The 16,397-nt window shown below is 41.5% G+C and overlaps 1 protein-coding gene across 4 annotated transcripts; it reads right to left on the bottom strand.

Annotated features, from left to right (window-relative positions):
• Positions 1 to 1,472: 1,472 nt before the first annotated feature.
• ADIPOR1 (adiponectin receptor 1) lies at positions 1,473 to 16,230 on the bottom strand. 4 transcript variants are annotated; one of them, XM_037825026.1, is made up of 9 exons: positions 15,747 to 16,230; positions 12,351 to 12,463; positions 9,266 to 9,500; positions 7,865 to 7,981; positions 6,565 to 6,736; positions 5,881 to 6,067; positions 4,031 to 4,218; positions 2,649 to 2,842; positions 1,473 to 2,318 (listed from the first exon to the last, which is right to left on the bottom strand). In XM_037825026.1, the coding sequence occupies exons 3-9, from the start codon at positions 9,404 to 9,406 to the stop codon at positions 2,190 to 2,192; spliced, it is 1,128 nt and encodes a 375-aa protein (XP_037680954.1). In that variant the 5' UTR covers positions 9,407 to 9,500; positions 12,351 to 12,463; positions 15,747 to 16,230; the 3' UTR covers positions 1,473 to 2,189. The 4 variants fall into 4 exon arrangements, with proteins under 4 accessions (XP_037680954.1, XP_037680953.1, XP_037680951.1 ...); XM_037825025.1 differs by having other exon boundaries at positions 12,351 to 12,417; XM_037825023.1 differs by lacking the exon at positions 12,351 to 12,463.
• Between the last annotated feature and the right edge of the window lie 167 nt (positions 16,231 to 16,397).

Below are 16,397 nucleotides of genomic sequence, written 5' to 3'. Positions count from 1 at the left end.
TGGGGGCAGACATATTAGTGTTGATTGGCTTGGAATTCTGTTTCCATGGAGATGTGACTCAATCAACTGTGGGTAAGACTTTTATTGGATAATTTCCATGGAGTTGTTACCCCACGCATTCAGGGTGGGTCTTAATTAGATCACTGGAGCCATATAAGAGAGCTGCTGCCGTCAAGAGAGACACTTTGAAGAATGCACAAGAGCTGAGAGTGGAGCTGGAACACAACTTGGGATCAGCAGATGCCAGCCACATGCCTTCCCAGCTAACAAGTTTTTTGGATGCCCATGGCCTTTCTCCGGTAAAGGTACCCCACTGTTGATGCCTTACCTTAGACACTTTATGGCCTTAAGACTGTAACTTTGTAACCAAATAAACCCCCTTTATAAAAGCCAATCCATTTCTGGTGTTTTGCAAAATGCAGCATTAACAAACCAGAACAGGCAGTGTTTTTCAAAGTGTGAATTGTGACCCAATAATGAGTTATGAAACAATTTTAGTAGGTCAGAACCAGCATTTTTTTTTTTTTTAAACTACATAACCTAGAATGGATGTCTATTTTATTGCATCTCATAATATATTGTTGCATGGAATGTTTTGAGTCTTATAATGTGCAAATGCTGATGCATATCTGTACAAAGTTGTAATACCAATGTACACTTTTCCAGCAGAATCTAGTCTGCTCTACATCTGCACCAATACTTAATATTATTAGGCCGTTTAATCTGTGTCAGTTTGGTTGGAGTGAAATGGTATATCATTGTGGTAATTTACATTTCCGTATCACCAGCTGAGGCTGAGAAACTATTCCTATTTGTTGGTCTAGTTGGATTACTTATTTTAAAAGTTCACTTGTTCCCCCAGTTGTACAAATTTTAAATGAATCCAACTTTATTACCCAAGACGACTTTCCTTCAACTGCCGACATTAGCTGAGAAGTGATTACTGCTGGGCCTTACATTATCCAATGAGCAGAAATCATGTCAGGTTAAGTACAATTCACTAAGACATAGAAAGGCATGAATGACCCCTTATGAGACAATCTAAGCAAGGCAGTGTTAATAGAACTAAATTCTAAGATAATATACAGTACACCTTTGATAGTTAAAGGAGATATATCCCAATATCTTTAAGAATTATGTAATTACCGGATACCATTAAAGCATACTAACTTTCCTAATAAAATGTCTGAGCAATTGGAGAAAAATAAGCTGTATTGAGGGGCAGATGCTAGTAGTTCAGTTAGGTTCATTTATTGGCCCACATATACCAGTCTGTCAGAGCTTAAGATTAAAATTTATGCCTCAGCAGAATCTGAAACTATTACAGGTCTTATATGGCCCACATATACCAGTCTGTCAGAGCTTAAGATTAAAATTTATGCCTCAGCAGAATCTGAAACTATTACAGGTCTTATACCTTTGGAGTATGCAAACAGTTGAAACCACAAAATGTTAAATCTTTGAATGCCAAGTGTCTTCTGTACTTTCTTTTATTATCATCATAGACTTTGCATCAAGGTACATAGCAATGATAGCAGGTTTCTTTTTAAAGCTTAGTATTAAATATTAAATATCTTTTCCCATTTTAATTTTACATTACTCTGCCAAGAAAAAAATTAAAACTCAAGTTATTTGAAGCCTGAACATACTTCCATGATTAGCTGGGCTATGTAAAAGTTGGTGGCTTATTCTTGCTGCTGTATAATCAGATCCAGGCCCTAGAAAGATGGGACCAGGTTATAACTTTTTGAAAAGTGTGCTACAAAAATGGATGGCCTGTTATAAGCCAGGTTACAAAGTAGGGATAGGGGTAAGGGAGGGACATTTTCTTTCAGAAACAGAATTTCTGAAGAGTCCCAGTCCATCATTTTTTTCCCAAAATGGTTTGAAGAGGGAGTAAAATCTCAACATGAGCTTCAAAGTACTGTCTCTTTGAGGGGATGGTAGTTGCCTTGCTGAGGAAGGGGATGGCTAAGTTGGACCATCTCCTTCCTCCCCAGCTAGGGAAATGGAAATGGAAAGTTTATTGCCCAGTGAGTGTGAAAGAGGGCCGAAGGTTCGATGGTAAAGAATTCTCTAAGAGGTTTCTTCTAGAAACAGACAACTCAGACTCTTCCTCTCACTTCAGCAAAGAAGTTATTTTTAAAAGCACTTGGGAAGATCCTCTGCCACCCCTCTGGTGGGAAGGCTCAGAGAAGGGAGTCATCAGTACAGCCACCTTCTAGGCCATAACGGAATTCCTGAAGATTGGAGACCCCATAGAAGTGTACGAAGGCAGCTGCCACCACCAGGACATGGAAAATCTGATGAGACTGGAACTGCAGGAACAAAAAGAGAAGAACCTTTAGTAAAATGGCAAGCAGGGAGCAGAAAAAAGTAGGAGAAAGAATTTGCCTCTCTTAGTTTCTCTTAAAAAAATTTTTTTTTTACATTATAAAAGTGATATCTTTGTTATAGAAAATTTAAAAAATATCCTTCTTAAAGATACACCAAAATGTTAATATTGGTTATTTTTTTTCCATGTATAATATATATGTAACTCCCAAACACTATAAGATTCCTATATCTCTTACCACCTTTTTACTCAACCTTTAACTTTATTTTGCTCGCTCACTAAAACAGGCCCTACTGGAAGAATCATTTCTTACCCATATGTCAAACTTTCCAGGAAAGAAGCGCTCAGGAATTCGAGCAGCATAAAGGCCAGCTCCAGTGATGTACATCACAGCCATGAGGAAGAACCAGCCCATCTGGCCCACCGTGGTGGCCTTGACAAAGCCCTCAGCGATAGTAAAGTGCATGGTGGGCACAACACCACTCAAGCCAAGTCCCAGGAACACTCCTGATCAAAGCAAACATAAGACTGTCAAGCAAGGAAATAGCCGCTATGTGAAAGTCGCTGTTGTTTTACTCTAGATTCTAGAATGCTTATGATAATTAGCTATTTTTTGGTGAACAGTAAATATTTTCGAAATTTAGCCACAGATGGATAACACCAAATATTTCTTCCACATCCAAAATGGGAAAAGGCTGTGCAAGTGCGTGTATAGCTATTACCTTTTAAGAAACAACAACATCTTAAGTTCTTCATTATCTGTTAAAAAGCCCAAGCAACAACGATTTGTAAAACCCCTTCATAGCTGACTCAGGTTGACAGAACCCAGATTTCAAGGCTTCAGTTGGCTGAATAGATCACCTGGCTCCCAAGAGAAGAATAAGACAGGTTTCCCAATAAGACTACGAGAAGCTTAGCCAGGACTCTGACCTCCTGAGGAGATAGATATACCCCAGCTTAGAAGTTGTCCATTGCTGTGGGGACACACAAATAAGGCTATAGCAAGGAAAGAATGGGCACATGTTTCAACACCACCGTACTATACTTAACTGGAGGGCAGGGACTACCTTCTCCATCTTTGTAGATACCCTGTTTAAGCACCATGCCTGGAACACAGCTGGTGCTTGGTAAATATTTAATTCTTTTAACCGAAGGTGAAAACACAGCAGATATTAAAAAGTCTAAAGGGAACAAAGACTAGTGGTAATTGGTGGCTGCTACAAGTAATAAAAGCTTAAAATAAGGGTCCAAAGATGTTTGTGCTTGTAGCTATTACATTAGTTGTTACCAGTGTTTATGGTCAAGGTATTTTATTAATCAAATCAAGCCTTCCAAACAATTCGGGTTTTTAAATTTTAACGCTTTGTTTAAGTGCTTAGGATGCAGGTCACTAAAATGATGGTGCCAGCTACAGTTTTTTAAAAAAACTGTCTTAAACTGAGTATGATAAGATCAGTCATATTTATGATTGCAGCTAATTGACCAATTGGGTAATGATCTATTAACTTTGTACTAAAATAGTATGAAACTTAGGGGAGAACTGAGTTTTGAGAATCCACGCTATTTTGAAAGCTCTAAACACACATCAGGATTTTAACGGGATCCCAAACTACAAACCTTAGTGTCCAGGGTGGACCCTATCAGGACCAAGGTCCAAAGATACTTGTGAGGTTTGCACTATGTGGGTTCACCCACCTGCTCTTGTCTGCCGGTGCTTAGGAGTGGCAAACCGGTCCCACTGTGCCACGATGATGGCAGAAATCCCCAGGACACAGACGATGGAGAGGTAGATGAGCCGTGGCTGTGGGGAGCAGTAGAAGGAGTAGTAGAGCCAGGGGACAAAGCTCCCCATAATCAGTAGAGCAATCCCTGAATAGTCCAATCTACAGAAAGAGTAACACAGATGAAATAAATCAGTGGGAGAAACAAAGTTTAATTTCTATGGTTCATTTAACTGGTTCTTTCTGTTCTCTACCTGCTCCCAGGTTTGACCATTCCTTGTCACCCCTCACTTCCCATAAAATCTACCTTGTATCCTGGATTGAAATTCCAGGATCAAGGTCAAGCACTTCTATTTTACAATGGAAGTTTCCAAGAATCCCTGATCACAGAACTTTATTCCTTTCCCTTAATTGTGAACAGCTATATCCTCCTAGTTGATAACTCCTAGTTGATAGTTCTATCACAGCTCAGCTGGTTCCCAGCATCACACTCAAAAAGAGTTCTGAATTCCCCAATTCAGATAAGTTGAGTTTTTTTTAATTCAATTTTATTGAGATATATTCACATACCATGCAGTCATATAAAGTGTACATTCAGTTGTTCACAGTACCATTATATAGTTGTGTGTTCATCACCAAAATCAATTTTTGAACATTTTCATTACCACACACACAAAAATAATAAGAATAAAAATTAAAGTGAAAAAGAACAATTAAAGTAGAAAAGAATACTGAGTGCCCCCTTTTTTTTTTTGCCCCCATTCTTCTACTCATCCATCCATACACTGGACAAAGGGGAATGTGGTCCATATGGCTTTCCCAATTACATTGTCACCCCTCATAAGCTACATTTTTAAACAATCGTCTTCAAGATTCAGGGGTTCTGGGTTGTAGTTTGATAGTTTCAGGTATTTACTGCTAGCTATTCCAATTCATTAGAACCTAGAAAGGGTTGTCTATATTGTGTATAAGAGTGCCCACCAGAGTGACCTCTTGGCTCCTTTTGGAATCTCTCAGCTACTGAAGCTTATTTCATTTCCTTTCAAATCCCCCTTTCGGTCAAGAAGATGTTCTCTATCCCACGATGCCAGGTCTAGATTCCCCCCTCAGATAAGTTGAGTTTTAAAAACAAAACCTTCAGATTGGGAGTATTATTAAGGGGTACTTTAGCTTGTTCTGTTTTAGTTGACTATTTAAACGATGAGAATTTATTATTACTGGTGTTATTGGGGGAAAAAATAACCCACCATTATCAGGATGAAAACTACCATCACCACTGACAACAAAAAAGCAAACAAATAAACAGAACCCTAGGCTCAGAGTGGGGAAATAGGGAAAGCATTAGATGATGAACATCTGGGGCTTCCAGCAGTGCATGGGCAGTAAAGATAAGCTTTCCTTGACCGGTGGGTAGCAGCACAAGCAGAAGGAAGCACATGATACTTTACCACACCCTGCTTTGGCTGGGGCCAACAGGAAGGTAAGCTAGTACTGGGTACAAGGTCTTGGAAAGCAGACCTGGGGAGGAAACTCAGCAACTTGTACTCCAAGTTTCAGAAAGGATGAGTCATACAACTTTATACATGCAAATAGAAAAACTATTCCACAATTGGGTTCCATCTGTTGACAAGGCTGTAGTGAGCTTTCCCATGAAAGATTTGAAAGAAAAGCTTCATCACCCACAAAACAGAAAGCCTTTCCTCTGGCATATCAGTGAATCTTTAGGACTTATTGAAGTACCCAGCACCCAGTCAGCACAAGGATCACAAGGTATGACAACAGTGCACACATAGGTCTTTTCCTACAGATGTTCTTTTGACTTACTTGGAAAAAGTCCGAGAGACTTTCTCTGAATGACAATAGACGGTGTGAAAGAGCCAGGAGAAACTGAGGCAGAGCACCGCACCCAAAAAGAACATCCCAAAAACCACCTTCTCCTGTAGAGGGGCCATGAAGTACATATTTGGTCTGAGCATAGTCAAGATTCCCAAAAAAAGAAACAGCACAAAACCTACAAGAAGAAAAAAAAAAGTCGGTGAATAAAGAGAGAATTTGTGTGCTTTGTCAGCATCAGGGTAGTTAATGGTATTAAATCAGTGCACTACAGGGCTTCACTATAAGAATTACAGTCTTAATATTTCAGGAGATTGGCACCAGTCATATTTCTAAATCCAGAAAATTTTTTTGGATTTTTTGAAATGCTGGCATTTCTCTACAACAGGAAATTATGAAGTAGAATTAATTGCCTCCGCTAGAACAGTTCTGCAAAGGATCACAAGAGAACATCTAGTTCCAATTTCTTTTCCTATTTCTAGTCCATACTCCCCCAGTCTTAAAGATCAGTGATCAAAGGTCAACCAAGGGCACTGGTAATTTAAAGGCACAATTCCAGCTTTCAAGCCATCGGAGTATCTTTGTTGTTCTTCCTTCCCATGGACAAGGCTACATAGTCCCTTGGCATTTAAGGAGATAAGAAATTGGGAGTTTTTCCCCATCTCAATCACCTACCAAGCAGATGGGTCCAGATGTTGCCAGTTTCTGTATGGATGCGGAAGATACTCTTGAAGCAAGCCCGAAAGGAGGGCATGGGTGGTCTGTGGCCATGTAGCAGGTAGTCATTGTCCTTCAGCCAGTCGGGGAGCACATCATATGGGATGACCCTCCAACGTCCCTCCCAGACCTATAATATATACACTCTTTGTAGGTAGGGTCCTGGAGAATACTAGTTTCCCCAAAGACAAGGAAGGAAGGAAAGCCAGTCTAGGAGGATGTCAATCAGGCTTTGGATGGTCCAGGTAATAGTGGGGAACCAGCCAGGCACTGGAGATATCCAAGGCAAAGCATGAGTGAGGCTTATAGTGTATGGACCCATATTTGGATCACTTTTTTTTAAGTCTTTGTTGAGTCATGTTGGTTTATCTGAATATGCTTTAGATGAGTGTTTCCCAACCCTTACAGATATATATATATATGGCACAACTCCTTTTGAACTACCTGAAATTTCAAAATTGAGCAAATGGTGAATAAAAGCAAAGCAATGGAAATTATAGATATAGTTTTTAAAATCTACAGATGCCTCCTTTGTCTCTTTGCTCCAGGAGATTCTGTTTGCCCCTTGATCCATCCTTTCCCTCAATTACAGTTAGAGTCTAAGTGCTTTCTTGGCTGGGATTATGTTTTTTTTTGAACAGGGCTTCTGAACTGAGACTCGCTGGACAATGGACAGAATCCAGGGAACGAATGAAAACTTGGATGGAAAATAACATTATTTTCATTCACCTCTAATTAAAATTTAGTATTTCCCTCAATTAATAAATGTAGGCAACAAACCACAGTAGTAGTAGAATTTATGACTTTTCACTAATAGATATCACGGATATTTTTATACCACATCACAGTCTTGAAGGTATCTTTTGTAGAAAATAGTTTTTACTCATCACTACTTAGAAGTCTAATAGAATACACTAGAGCTTGTCATTAACATATATTTAATGAATTAATAAAGGAATCCATATTATTCTATCACATTTAAATATTTTGATGATTCCCAAAAGATCTGCGGCACACAAAAAAAGTCATAGACCCCTATTTTAAGAGCCTAATTTGAAAAATGCCTAACAGCAAGTAGTACAGATTTAGCCAGCTTTTCTCTTGATTTACTTCATCTTAAACAAAAAACAAACCCACCTACAGGAGTAAAAGCTTTTCAACACAATGCATACTTTGAACTGGGAAGCCTTGACTGCTGGGAACATCCCAGCAAACCAGCTACCCTTCCCATTCCAGGACACAAGCTTTTAGGCAGCACCTTATATACAAACTCCTCCATCTTCTCCATGGCATGGTGGGCTTGGAGGGGAAGTGTTAGTACCCGCACCTCCTCCTCCTCTTCCTGGGGTACTGGGCATGTTTGTTCTTCTTCAGCCTATAGGGGAAAAAACAAACAAACAAATAAACAAACAAGCAAACCTTAGGAATCAGAGGGATCCAGAAAACATAACTCAATGCTTTCTGCCTAACCTCTCTCTCCTACATAGGGCCATGCAGCCTTTTTTCCAAAAGCATGATACTTACTGGACTGACAACACTATGGAGGTTTATTAATATTTTGTAAATGCTAAAGACAAAGAACACAGGGGACAGACTGACCAAAACTGGCATCTGAGGGGCAAAGGATGAGCACACCAGTCCTAAGTGTTCTTTAACTGAATGATTTCCCACTTCAGGTCACTAAATTCTCAAAGCAATGAAAAGGATACAGTCTCAGAGATTCTCTTATCAATTTAATTCTGCTCACAGTTCTCTAGAAGTTGACTCAGGGGAAGCTACAGTGACTGAAACTTTGTATCTACAGCCATTCCCAAGGGCTTCAGGGCCCTAGAACTGGTTCCATGGAAAGAAGCAGCACTGACTCCTGGGCCCAAAGGAGCCTTGACACAAAGACTGCACACTGGAGAGCACTTGCCTATTGAGGAGAGATACTTTTTTCTTTGTCCCAAGGCTCCAAACCAAGGAGACAGACAGCGGTTTAACTCCTTCTCTGGGCTATTTTCTCTCTCTTGTGTCTTAATGGTCTATGGTAAACATGATGGTATGATTTTGTGATACAGATTCCTACTTGCCTCCCCTGTTATCTTTTCTCTTTCTATTCCTCAGTAACAAAGCCCTTGCATTTATTCAGGGTGGCAATGTATGCAATGAAAAGACTGTATTTCCTCAACCCTATTTCAGCTAACAAGTTTTGGCCTATGTGATGTAAGTGGAAGTGCTGAAAGGTACTTTCAGAAAGTTTTTTTGAAGTTAAAGAACGAACTCTTTTTCTCCTTTCCTCTTCCTCCTTCGTGGCAGCTAGAATGTGGGCGTAATGGGCAGCAGATTAAGATGGGAGAGCAAAACAGAATCAGCCTTGGATTGATTATTTCCCGATTGATTTCTTTAATGTGAGAGAGACTTCTATATTAACCTATAGGATTTCAAGGCCTTGTGCTAAGTAAGCACTGCAGTTACAAAGATGAGTGAACTTGTAAAAGCTTACTGTGGGAAAAACAAATAGATACTTATAATACAGTCTGATAAGTACTTGAATAGAGTTATTCCCAGGGTGCTATAGTTCCTCCTTTTGGAAAAAAGGTAAGAGCTTCATTAACAAAAAAAAAAAAAAGGAGACTGACAGAGGCCTAAGGGAATGACTTCCAGGAAGACAACTTACTTTGGTTGGGTTGGCGATTACCCGTTTGCCCTTCTCTTCTAGCAGGGGTCCCAGTTCAGCCAGTTCCACTGTGTCAGTTTCCCTGTTACTGGCGGGAGCCCCATTGCCCTGTGCCACCACAGATGCTTTGTGGGAAGACATCTGGCTGGTACCTCAATACCCTGAAGCTTCAGCTTGGGGAAAGGTTGGGGTCTCTCAGCCCCAGGGGGCAGAGATCTCCCTGTGATGGTAGACACTAAAAGCAAACACAGATATGAAGGGTGTTGACAATTTATTCCTCTTACAGTTTCATTCCTACAGTTCAATATTGAATATAATAAGATACAGCTAAACAGTCCACACTCTGTCCCCAACTCTAAAGACCAATTAATTGCTTAAGTGAAACCTATTCCTGTCCTCCCTCTTCAATATCATCCTTTACCCAGAGAAACTCACTAATCTGACAAATAAAGCTGAAAATATAATATCTGCTTGTTTGCTTCCAAAGGATCAGTGGTTATTTGCCAAACTGTCACCACAGAAAAACAGCAACCAATCTTCCACTCCCTCCCACAGGCTTGGATCCCAGTTAGTGAAAAGAGTCTTCCTACCATTCCCAAAACTCATTCTGCTCAAGAAAACCTGGCTCTGAGACTGAGGAACAAAAATATGAAGCCAGCACCTGACTGCAATTCCTACAAGACTACCCAGGATTAGAAATGAATTAAATGCCACTGAACTCAGTTGAGCTTTTTCTACAAATGCTCTGCTAAATGCATGCAAAAGGAACTTGGTTGTGGGCTGGATGCCCAGTGGTTAATTTCTCTGCAAGCTCTACTAATTCGCTATTACAGGATTATAGCCTGGGTTCAGTACTTGATTAACGAGTTTTCATCACAGTCTCTCCTTAAAGCAAGCAATAACTTACCTGGAAGCAGGAAACTGAAGACAGGAGTTGCCCTTTGCTAGACACACACACACACACCCAACCTGTTCTGCAAGTGCTTGATCCAACCACCATAGACCATAATCTGAGTCCCACATGAGAAAACCAGAGGAACCCAGAAATCAGTTTTCTAGGAAAAGTCTCAGAAACACTTCACGTTTTCCTGGGTTGGACCTTAGGTAGTCATCTTTGATCAGGCCTCAGGGAAAGGCAAAATAATAATGAAAAGAATCCAAAAATGTCCACTATATTGCAAATGACTAGTTCTTTGTATCCAAGAGCAATCACAAGTCCTTCTCAGGGATCATAATTGGATACATATAGTCAGGGAGGGGTAATTCTAAAATTTCACAATGGTTATGCTGTGCTCAACAAACAAGCACAGCTGAAAGCAATAGCAAATCTAGTCGAAGAAAGTCAAAAACAATAACTCATTGTACAGCAGACCTTTATGTGGTATCAACACATAGACTGTTCCTCTTCCTTTAAATGTGCAAGACACTGACAAGACAGATGCCAGCACACACTTATAGACAACAACTGAGACCAAGGAGAACAGGAAACTGGAAGCCCCTGAGAACCTCAGGAGATAGGCAACTCATGTCAGGAGAAACATTAGGAAATCTTTCTCAATAGGCTGCCCATGAAAGAAATTTTCTCAAAGTGAAATACTAACGAATAAACAGCTTTACTAAGAAATAATTTATACCATCAGCAAAAAATATAAATGGCTTTGGTCATCTTGGAGAAGTTGGAAAAGGGGAACATAACTATGCTCATAACACCGGCCACCAGTAATTTAGAGAAGGGTCACAAGGACTGAAAAAAAAAACCTGTCCTCAGGTTTGAGGATGCAATATGACATGGGTCATAAATTGATACATATCCCTAATTTTGGTCAGACCCCATATTTCAAAATGGATGGATGAATGAATGAATGAATGAATACACATATTGGGCAGTATTCCACCTGGCAACATTCTTGCCACTAGCTAAGGGTTTGTGCATTTTTTCTTGTGCCTGTGGGACTCTTTTCTATTCTCTTTCCCAGAATAAGTCAACACATTCATTGACTATTTAGCATATGTATTTAGTACTAGCACTCTAGGTCATTCTAAGGTACCATTCAAAATATAAATTGAGTAAGTTATGCCACGGTCCTTTTAATAGTTTCTTAGGGCTGCCAAAACAAACTACCACAAACCAGGTGGTTTAAAACAACAGAAATTTAGTCGCTCACAGTTCTGGAGGATAGAAGTCCGAAATCAAGGTGTTGGCAGGGCCATGCTCCCTCTGAGGCCTCTAGAAGAAGATACTTCTTTTTCTCTTCCAGCTTCTGGCAGCCCCAGATGTTCCTTGGCTTTTGGCAGCGTAACTCCAATCTCTGCCTCCATCTTCACATGGCCGTCTTCCCTGTGTGCATGTGTGTATCCAAATTTCCCTCTTCTTCTAAGGACACCAGTCATTGGATTTAGAGCCCACCCTAATCCTGTATGACCCTGTCTTAATTACATCTGCAAAGACCTTATTTCCAAATAAGGTCGCATTCATAGGTTCTGGCAGACATGAAATTTTGGAGGGTACTGTTTAAGCCAGTACAGTCCTCTAAGAACCTACAATCAAATAGCATAAAGTAGTTTGTGATACATACAAAGTGAGTGATTCAATGTCATTGCTACAGGAGGGCCATGGAGGAAGAGAACACTTCAACTAGAATGGTCACACACTAAGCTCAATTATTTTGAGTGCTGTTAACTATTTTACCAGAGGCAATGAGAATAATATAGACAAACATTAAGTTGGGCAATTAAAAGCCCAGATTAGATGCAGGATACAGTTTGACATTCTTAATAATTTCCTCATTTGATCTGAAAAGTCTTTTCTAATGCCCTCAAGTCTAGATTCTCTTAGGGTGACCTCAGTCCCTTAGCAATCATCAAAGACGTTTCCCTTTCCAGTACAAATCACTTTCTGTTAACTTGTCTGATTCCCTGCAGCTTCGCTATCCCTAGCTCCTACACACCCCCACCAACCCCTGCAAACACACTATTTTTTAGCCCCAGAGTCACCAAATCCAACAGACATCCCAGTTAACTAACAAACCAACCATCAGCCTCAACTCATCATACAAGAGATGTCATCGTGCATTAAAGTACATACAATGGAGGTCAATGGAGATCATGTCATCTTAGTGGGCAAAGTCCACTGTCCACTTTGGTCTTCTAAACTGTAGCAACACAGAGACAGGAAAGGGAGAGATAGGGATCGGAGGTCTGGCAAGAAAGAAGAACAAATAATCCTAGTGCCTGAATATATCATTTCTGATAGAGTAGACCATTCATAAACAACTGGGAATTACAACCAAGTGTTTTAGTCTCTATTATATAAAATCAGTACAAACCCCTAATATGTTAGACTGATTCTGGGATTATTCAGGAGAGCCAAAATCTACTTCTTCAACTTTCTGCCAGCTTTTTATGTCTTATGTATTTCTGAGGAAACACATTTCCCCTGAAACTCACCACACCCAACACAGTACATTATAATTGAGCCAAACTCCACTGAATACATTTTTGATGGGATTTCTTCAACTCGAGCTAATAAATCTTTACCACTAAGCTTTCCAACTGGATAAACCTAGGATATTAGGGAGTAAAGCTGTAGAGGCAGGAAGGTGTTTGTCCCCCTACAAATAAGATAATCCTGTAACAAACTTGGGAAAAGATTGATTCTTAATCACCAGTCTGTTAGCTAGAGAGTTTATTTCCTTTCCAATTTTTTGAGACATATATTCTGTGAGCCAGTGCCCAAGTTTTCTAGGCTATAGCACATCACTTCCTGGAGTCAAAGGCACAACGCTCCTTCTGGGAGTTTTTCATCTGGGGTCTTTGGACCCATAGAGTCCATAGGTAGGCTCTATCTGTGCCTATCTTCATTCTCACTGTTGTAAAGCACCTAGCCCAGCAGTAAAGACAAAAACACAGCCATCTTCTCCTCTACTGACTCCCTTTATTAGGGATGGTGGCTTCATGTCACTGTTGGGGAAAAATGAGTCAAGGCAAAGCAGCCCATGTTTGAACATTATCAAAATGCCATAATGGGGCCTTAGCTCTCCTATCTCATACTAAGTATCAGTGAATAGAGTCTGAAGTGGAAAATCACAATACAACTTCCTTTGTTGTTCTCCCCAAATTAAAGCTATCCAAACAGAAGAAAGAGGTCTTTTTGATCCCATCCCTAACAGACACAGGAGAGCTTTCTGAATGTCTGGCAAAAAACAAAAATGTAAACAATACGTAGGCATATGTGAGTCTCATGCCAGTGTCTTTTTTTTTAACACCTGGCTTCCAAGTACATTACCAAATCTAACACACCCCAGTTAATTCATAGACCAACCACAGTCTCAATACAGTTGGTCAATACAGTTGCACTCAATTTATGCTGTATACCTTAGAAACAAAAGTAAACTAGATGCATCTTTAAAAATCAATCACTCAGAACTGGTTTGCCTAGAGGGCACTTTTCAGGATCTTTTCAATCCACGATAGCTACAAACTTTATAAACATTAATCACAACCCCAACATTTCTGAGCAAGAAATGGGAATCAACTTTGAGCATGGAGAGAGGAACAAAGTAAAGTTGGTGACATTAGGAACAAGGGACAGTAAGGACAAAATGTAATGACTTTGATGAGTACCAGCGCCAGAAGAAAAAACACAATAATTAAACAAAACTTTTGGATTTAAAGATGGTTTAAGTTTCTTAAAGCAGCTGGGCCAGTTTCTGTCACACCATTTGACTTCTCTGAGTAGACCAAATTGTTCACCTCATCAGCAGATCACAAATAAATGGAACGGGATAATGTATCAAGAGTGTTAAAGAGTTTCAGTTTGGTTTCATATTATAGGAGTCAAAGGAAATTTCCCATGGAAACAGAGAACAAACTTTCTAGGCTAGAAAAGAGGTCCAAATTCTATCCTTTATTTATTTGACAATATCTATTAAGTATTGACTATGTTCATGTCATTGTGGCTGTAGAGACAGGACAAAGAGAAGAGTTAAAGGTTTGACATAGTTGGTGGCCTGTATTTTAAGAGGGGGAAATAACTTTTGTTTTCTAATAACATCACTACAAGGCTAAATGCCATTAATTGCTGTAGGAAGTCTGAAGAACAGCTCACTTTTAGTTGAAGTGATCAGGAAAAGTTTTGTGGAAGATTTAAGCAAAGACCTTGCTAGATAAAAATGGGAGAAGGACATTGCAGAAGGGTACAGTGTCATAAACAAAGACATGAAAGAACATAGCTCCTAGGGTGGTGAATAATACACTGTTATGTAAAGGAGTCCTGCATAGGTAGAATGAGGCCAGACTGAAGAAACTGATGACAGTGTAAAAGCCTAAGGAAGTATACTTTATCCATAAGCAAAGGGAAGCCAGGTAGATTAATGTTGCTTCCTGTTACTTATCTGAGATTCTCTCATACTTGCAGGTAAAGTGTTCACTTAATTTTTTTTTTTTAACATCTGGGAATAATGTAGTTTGTTGGCCACCGAGAATAGAAAGAATGGAATGCTTTCAGATTCTACTCTGCAATTAGGTATATTTGTGGAGGTCTACCCTAAAATGGACCTTGGCAGGTAACACCAGTTTTTTTTTTAAAGATTGATTCCCTCAATATCTGCCACAAGATGGGCACACAGAAGTTACTTCTGGAATAAAGAAATCTAGTGGCTGCAAGTAGGGATGGGGGTGGGGGTGGTAGAGGGGACACAACTGCTATCCTAACTTCCCAATCTGTTTAGCCCCACCCATTCTAAATTCCTGCACTGTACTGATAATAAAAACCTCAGGAACAGCAGTAGCTCCATCACAAGCTACCCAGCCACTACCAAGAGAGAACTAGTGAAGAGATCCTACTATTACTTCAGCCATCATGGTTTTCAGTTTTAAGAAGGCAGGCTGTACAGTCACTGCTGTATTTTCTGGCCTGTCTTCTAAGTGCATGGGCAAATACTACCGTTAGTCTAGTAAAGTACATGGCCTCCTATTGCTCCTCCGACATCTGAAATGGTGTAAACTGAAATCTGTCCTGTCAGTTTCCCAATCTATGAAGCACCAGAAACTGAAGAAAAACGTATCTTTTATTTTCTTAAAAAAGAAATCGAAGGCTTGAAGACCAAAACCTCAAACATAAGGTAGCATACATCAATCTGAGATTTCTAAGGGGATGAAACTTCGTTTTTCCCAAATTAGTTTATATTTTGCTCACATTTCAGCTTATAGTATACTCTTAACTGGGTAAACTGTCCACCAACCCCTCTTTTCCCATCACAGTGGGAGTACTCTCAGGACTGACCTGCCCGAAACTGTTGTTGGTCGAGGAACCTTAGTGCTTCCCAGACCGCCAAAGGCCGGTGTTCCGGGCTGGGAGCGGCAGTTCTGCGACCCAGGCCCACTCCCCCGACTCCCCACTTGCCCCGCGCGGCGGCCTTGGGAAGAGCCTGAACCCCGGGGTCTCAAACCCCCAGCGAGGCCGGGACGACACAGTACTCACCAGGACTGTTGGGAGTCGGGGGTAAAGCAGGGGGACGAGCTGTCCACTCGCGCTTACAATGCTTTTTAGGCCGCTTCGGAGGCTGCGCGCAGCGGGAGGGGCCGGAAGTGTTTACAACTGGACCGCAGAGAAGCCGGAGCCCCCGGCGGCTTCAGGGCCAGGGGTCGGCGGGCGCCGCGGGACCCTCGGGAGGTCTAGGCCGGGCTGTCCCCACCCCGTTCTCTCCTCAGGCCTGGACAGCGGCTTTCAGCAGTCTCGGCGCTCAGGCCCATTCCCCGCTCATCCGCTCGCCGCGTCAGCCCGGGAGAAACTCACCGCAGGGCGGCGGGCGGGCTCTGCTGGGGGCCGGGGTCCCCCGCGCTACATCCCGCGGCGCTGGAGGCGGCCTGCGGCCGAGCGGCCCCGGATCTTCAACGCCCGCCCCGCGCCGGAAGGGACGCGCGACAGACTCGGCGTCACCTCCGCAGCCGCGTCACCTCCTCTCGGGCTCTACCTCGCCACCTTCAATTCCTGGCATTCCTGCCTGAGTCCCAATCACAGTGCCGCTCCTCTTCGCCACGCCCCGCGCCCGGGGTGCCGCCTCCTCCCGCCACGCCCCGCCTCCCCAGTCCGCGCCCGGCCCCCTCTGTGGCTGCGGCCGCCGCGCTGGGC

Source organism: Choloepus didactylus, chromosome 2 (genome assembly GCF_015220235.1).
Source record: "Choloepus didactylus isolate mChoDid1 chromosome 2, mChoDid1.pri, whole genome shotgun sequence".
Classification (NCBI taxonomy): domain Eukaryota; kingdom Metazoa; phylum Chordata; class Mammalia; order Pilosa; family Megalonychidae; genus Choloepus; species Choloepus didactylus.
The sequence above is the reverse complement of the archived record's forward strand: the minus strand, read 5'-3'. Positions and strand labels throughout refer to the sequence as shown.

Bases quoted from the DNA above. Each gene is read 5' to 3' on its own strand.
- ADIPOR1 (XM_037825026.1), bottom strand. From the start codon at position 9,406: ATGTCTTCCCACAAAGCATCTGTGGTGGCACAGGGCAATGGGGCTCCC. The intron at 7,982-9,265 runs GTAAGTTGTCTT...TTTCCCCTATAG, and splicing joins TAATCGCCAACCCAACCAAA to GCTGAAGAAGAACAAACATG. The intron at 2,843-4,030 runs GTGGGTGAACCC...TGCTTTGATCAG, and splicing joins GCACCGGCAGACAAGAGCAG to GAGTGTTCCTGGGACTTGGC.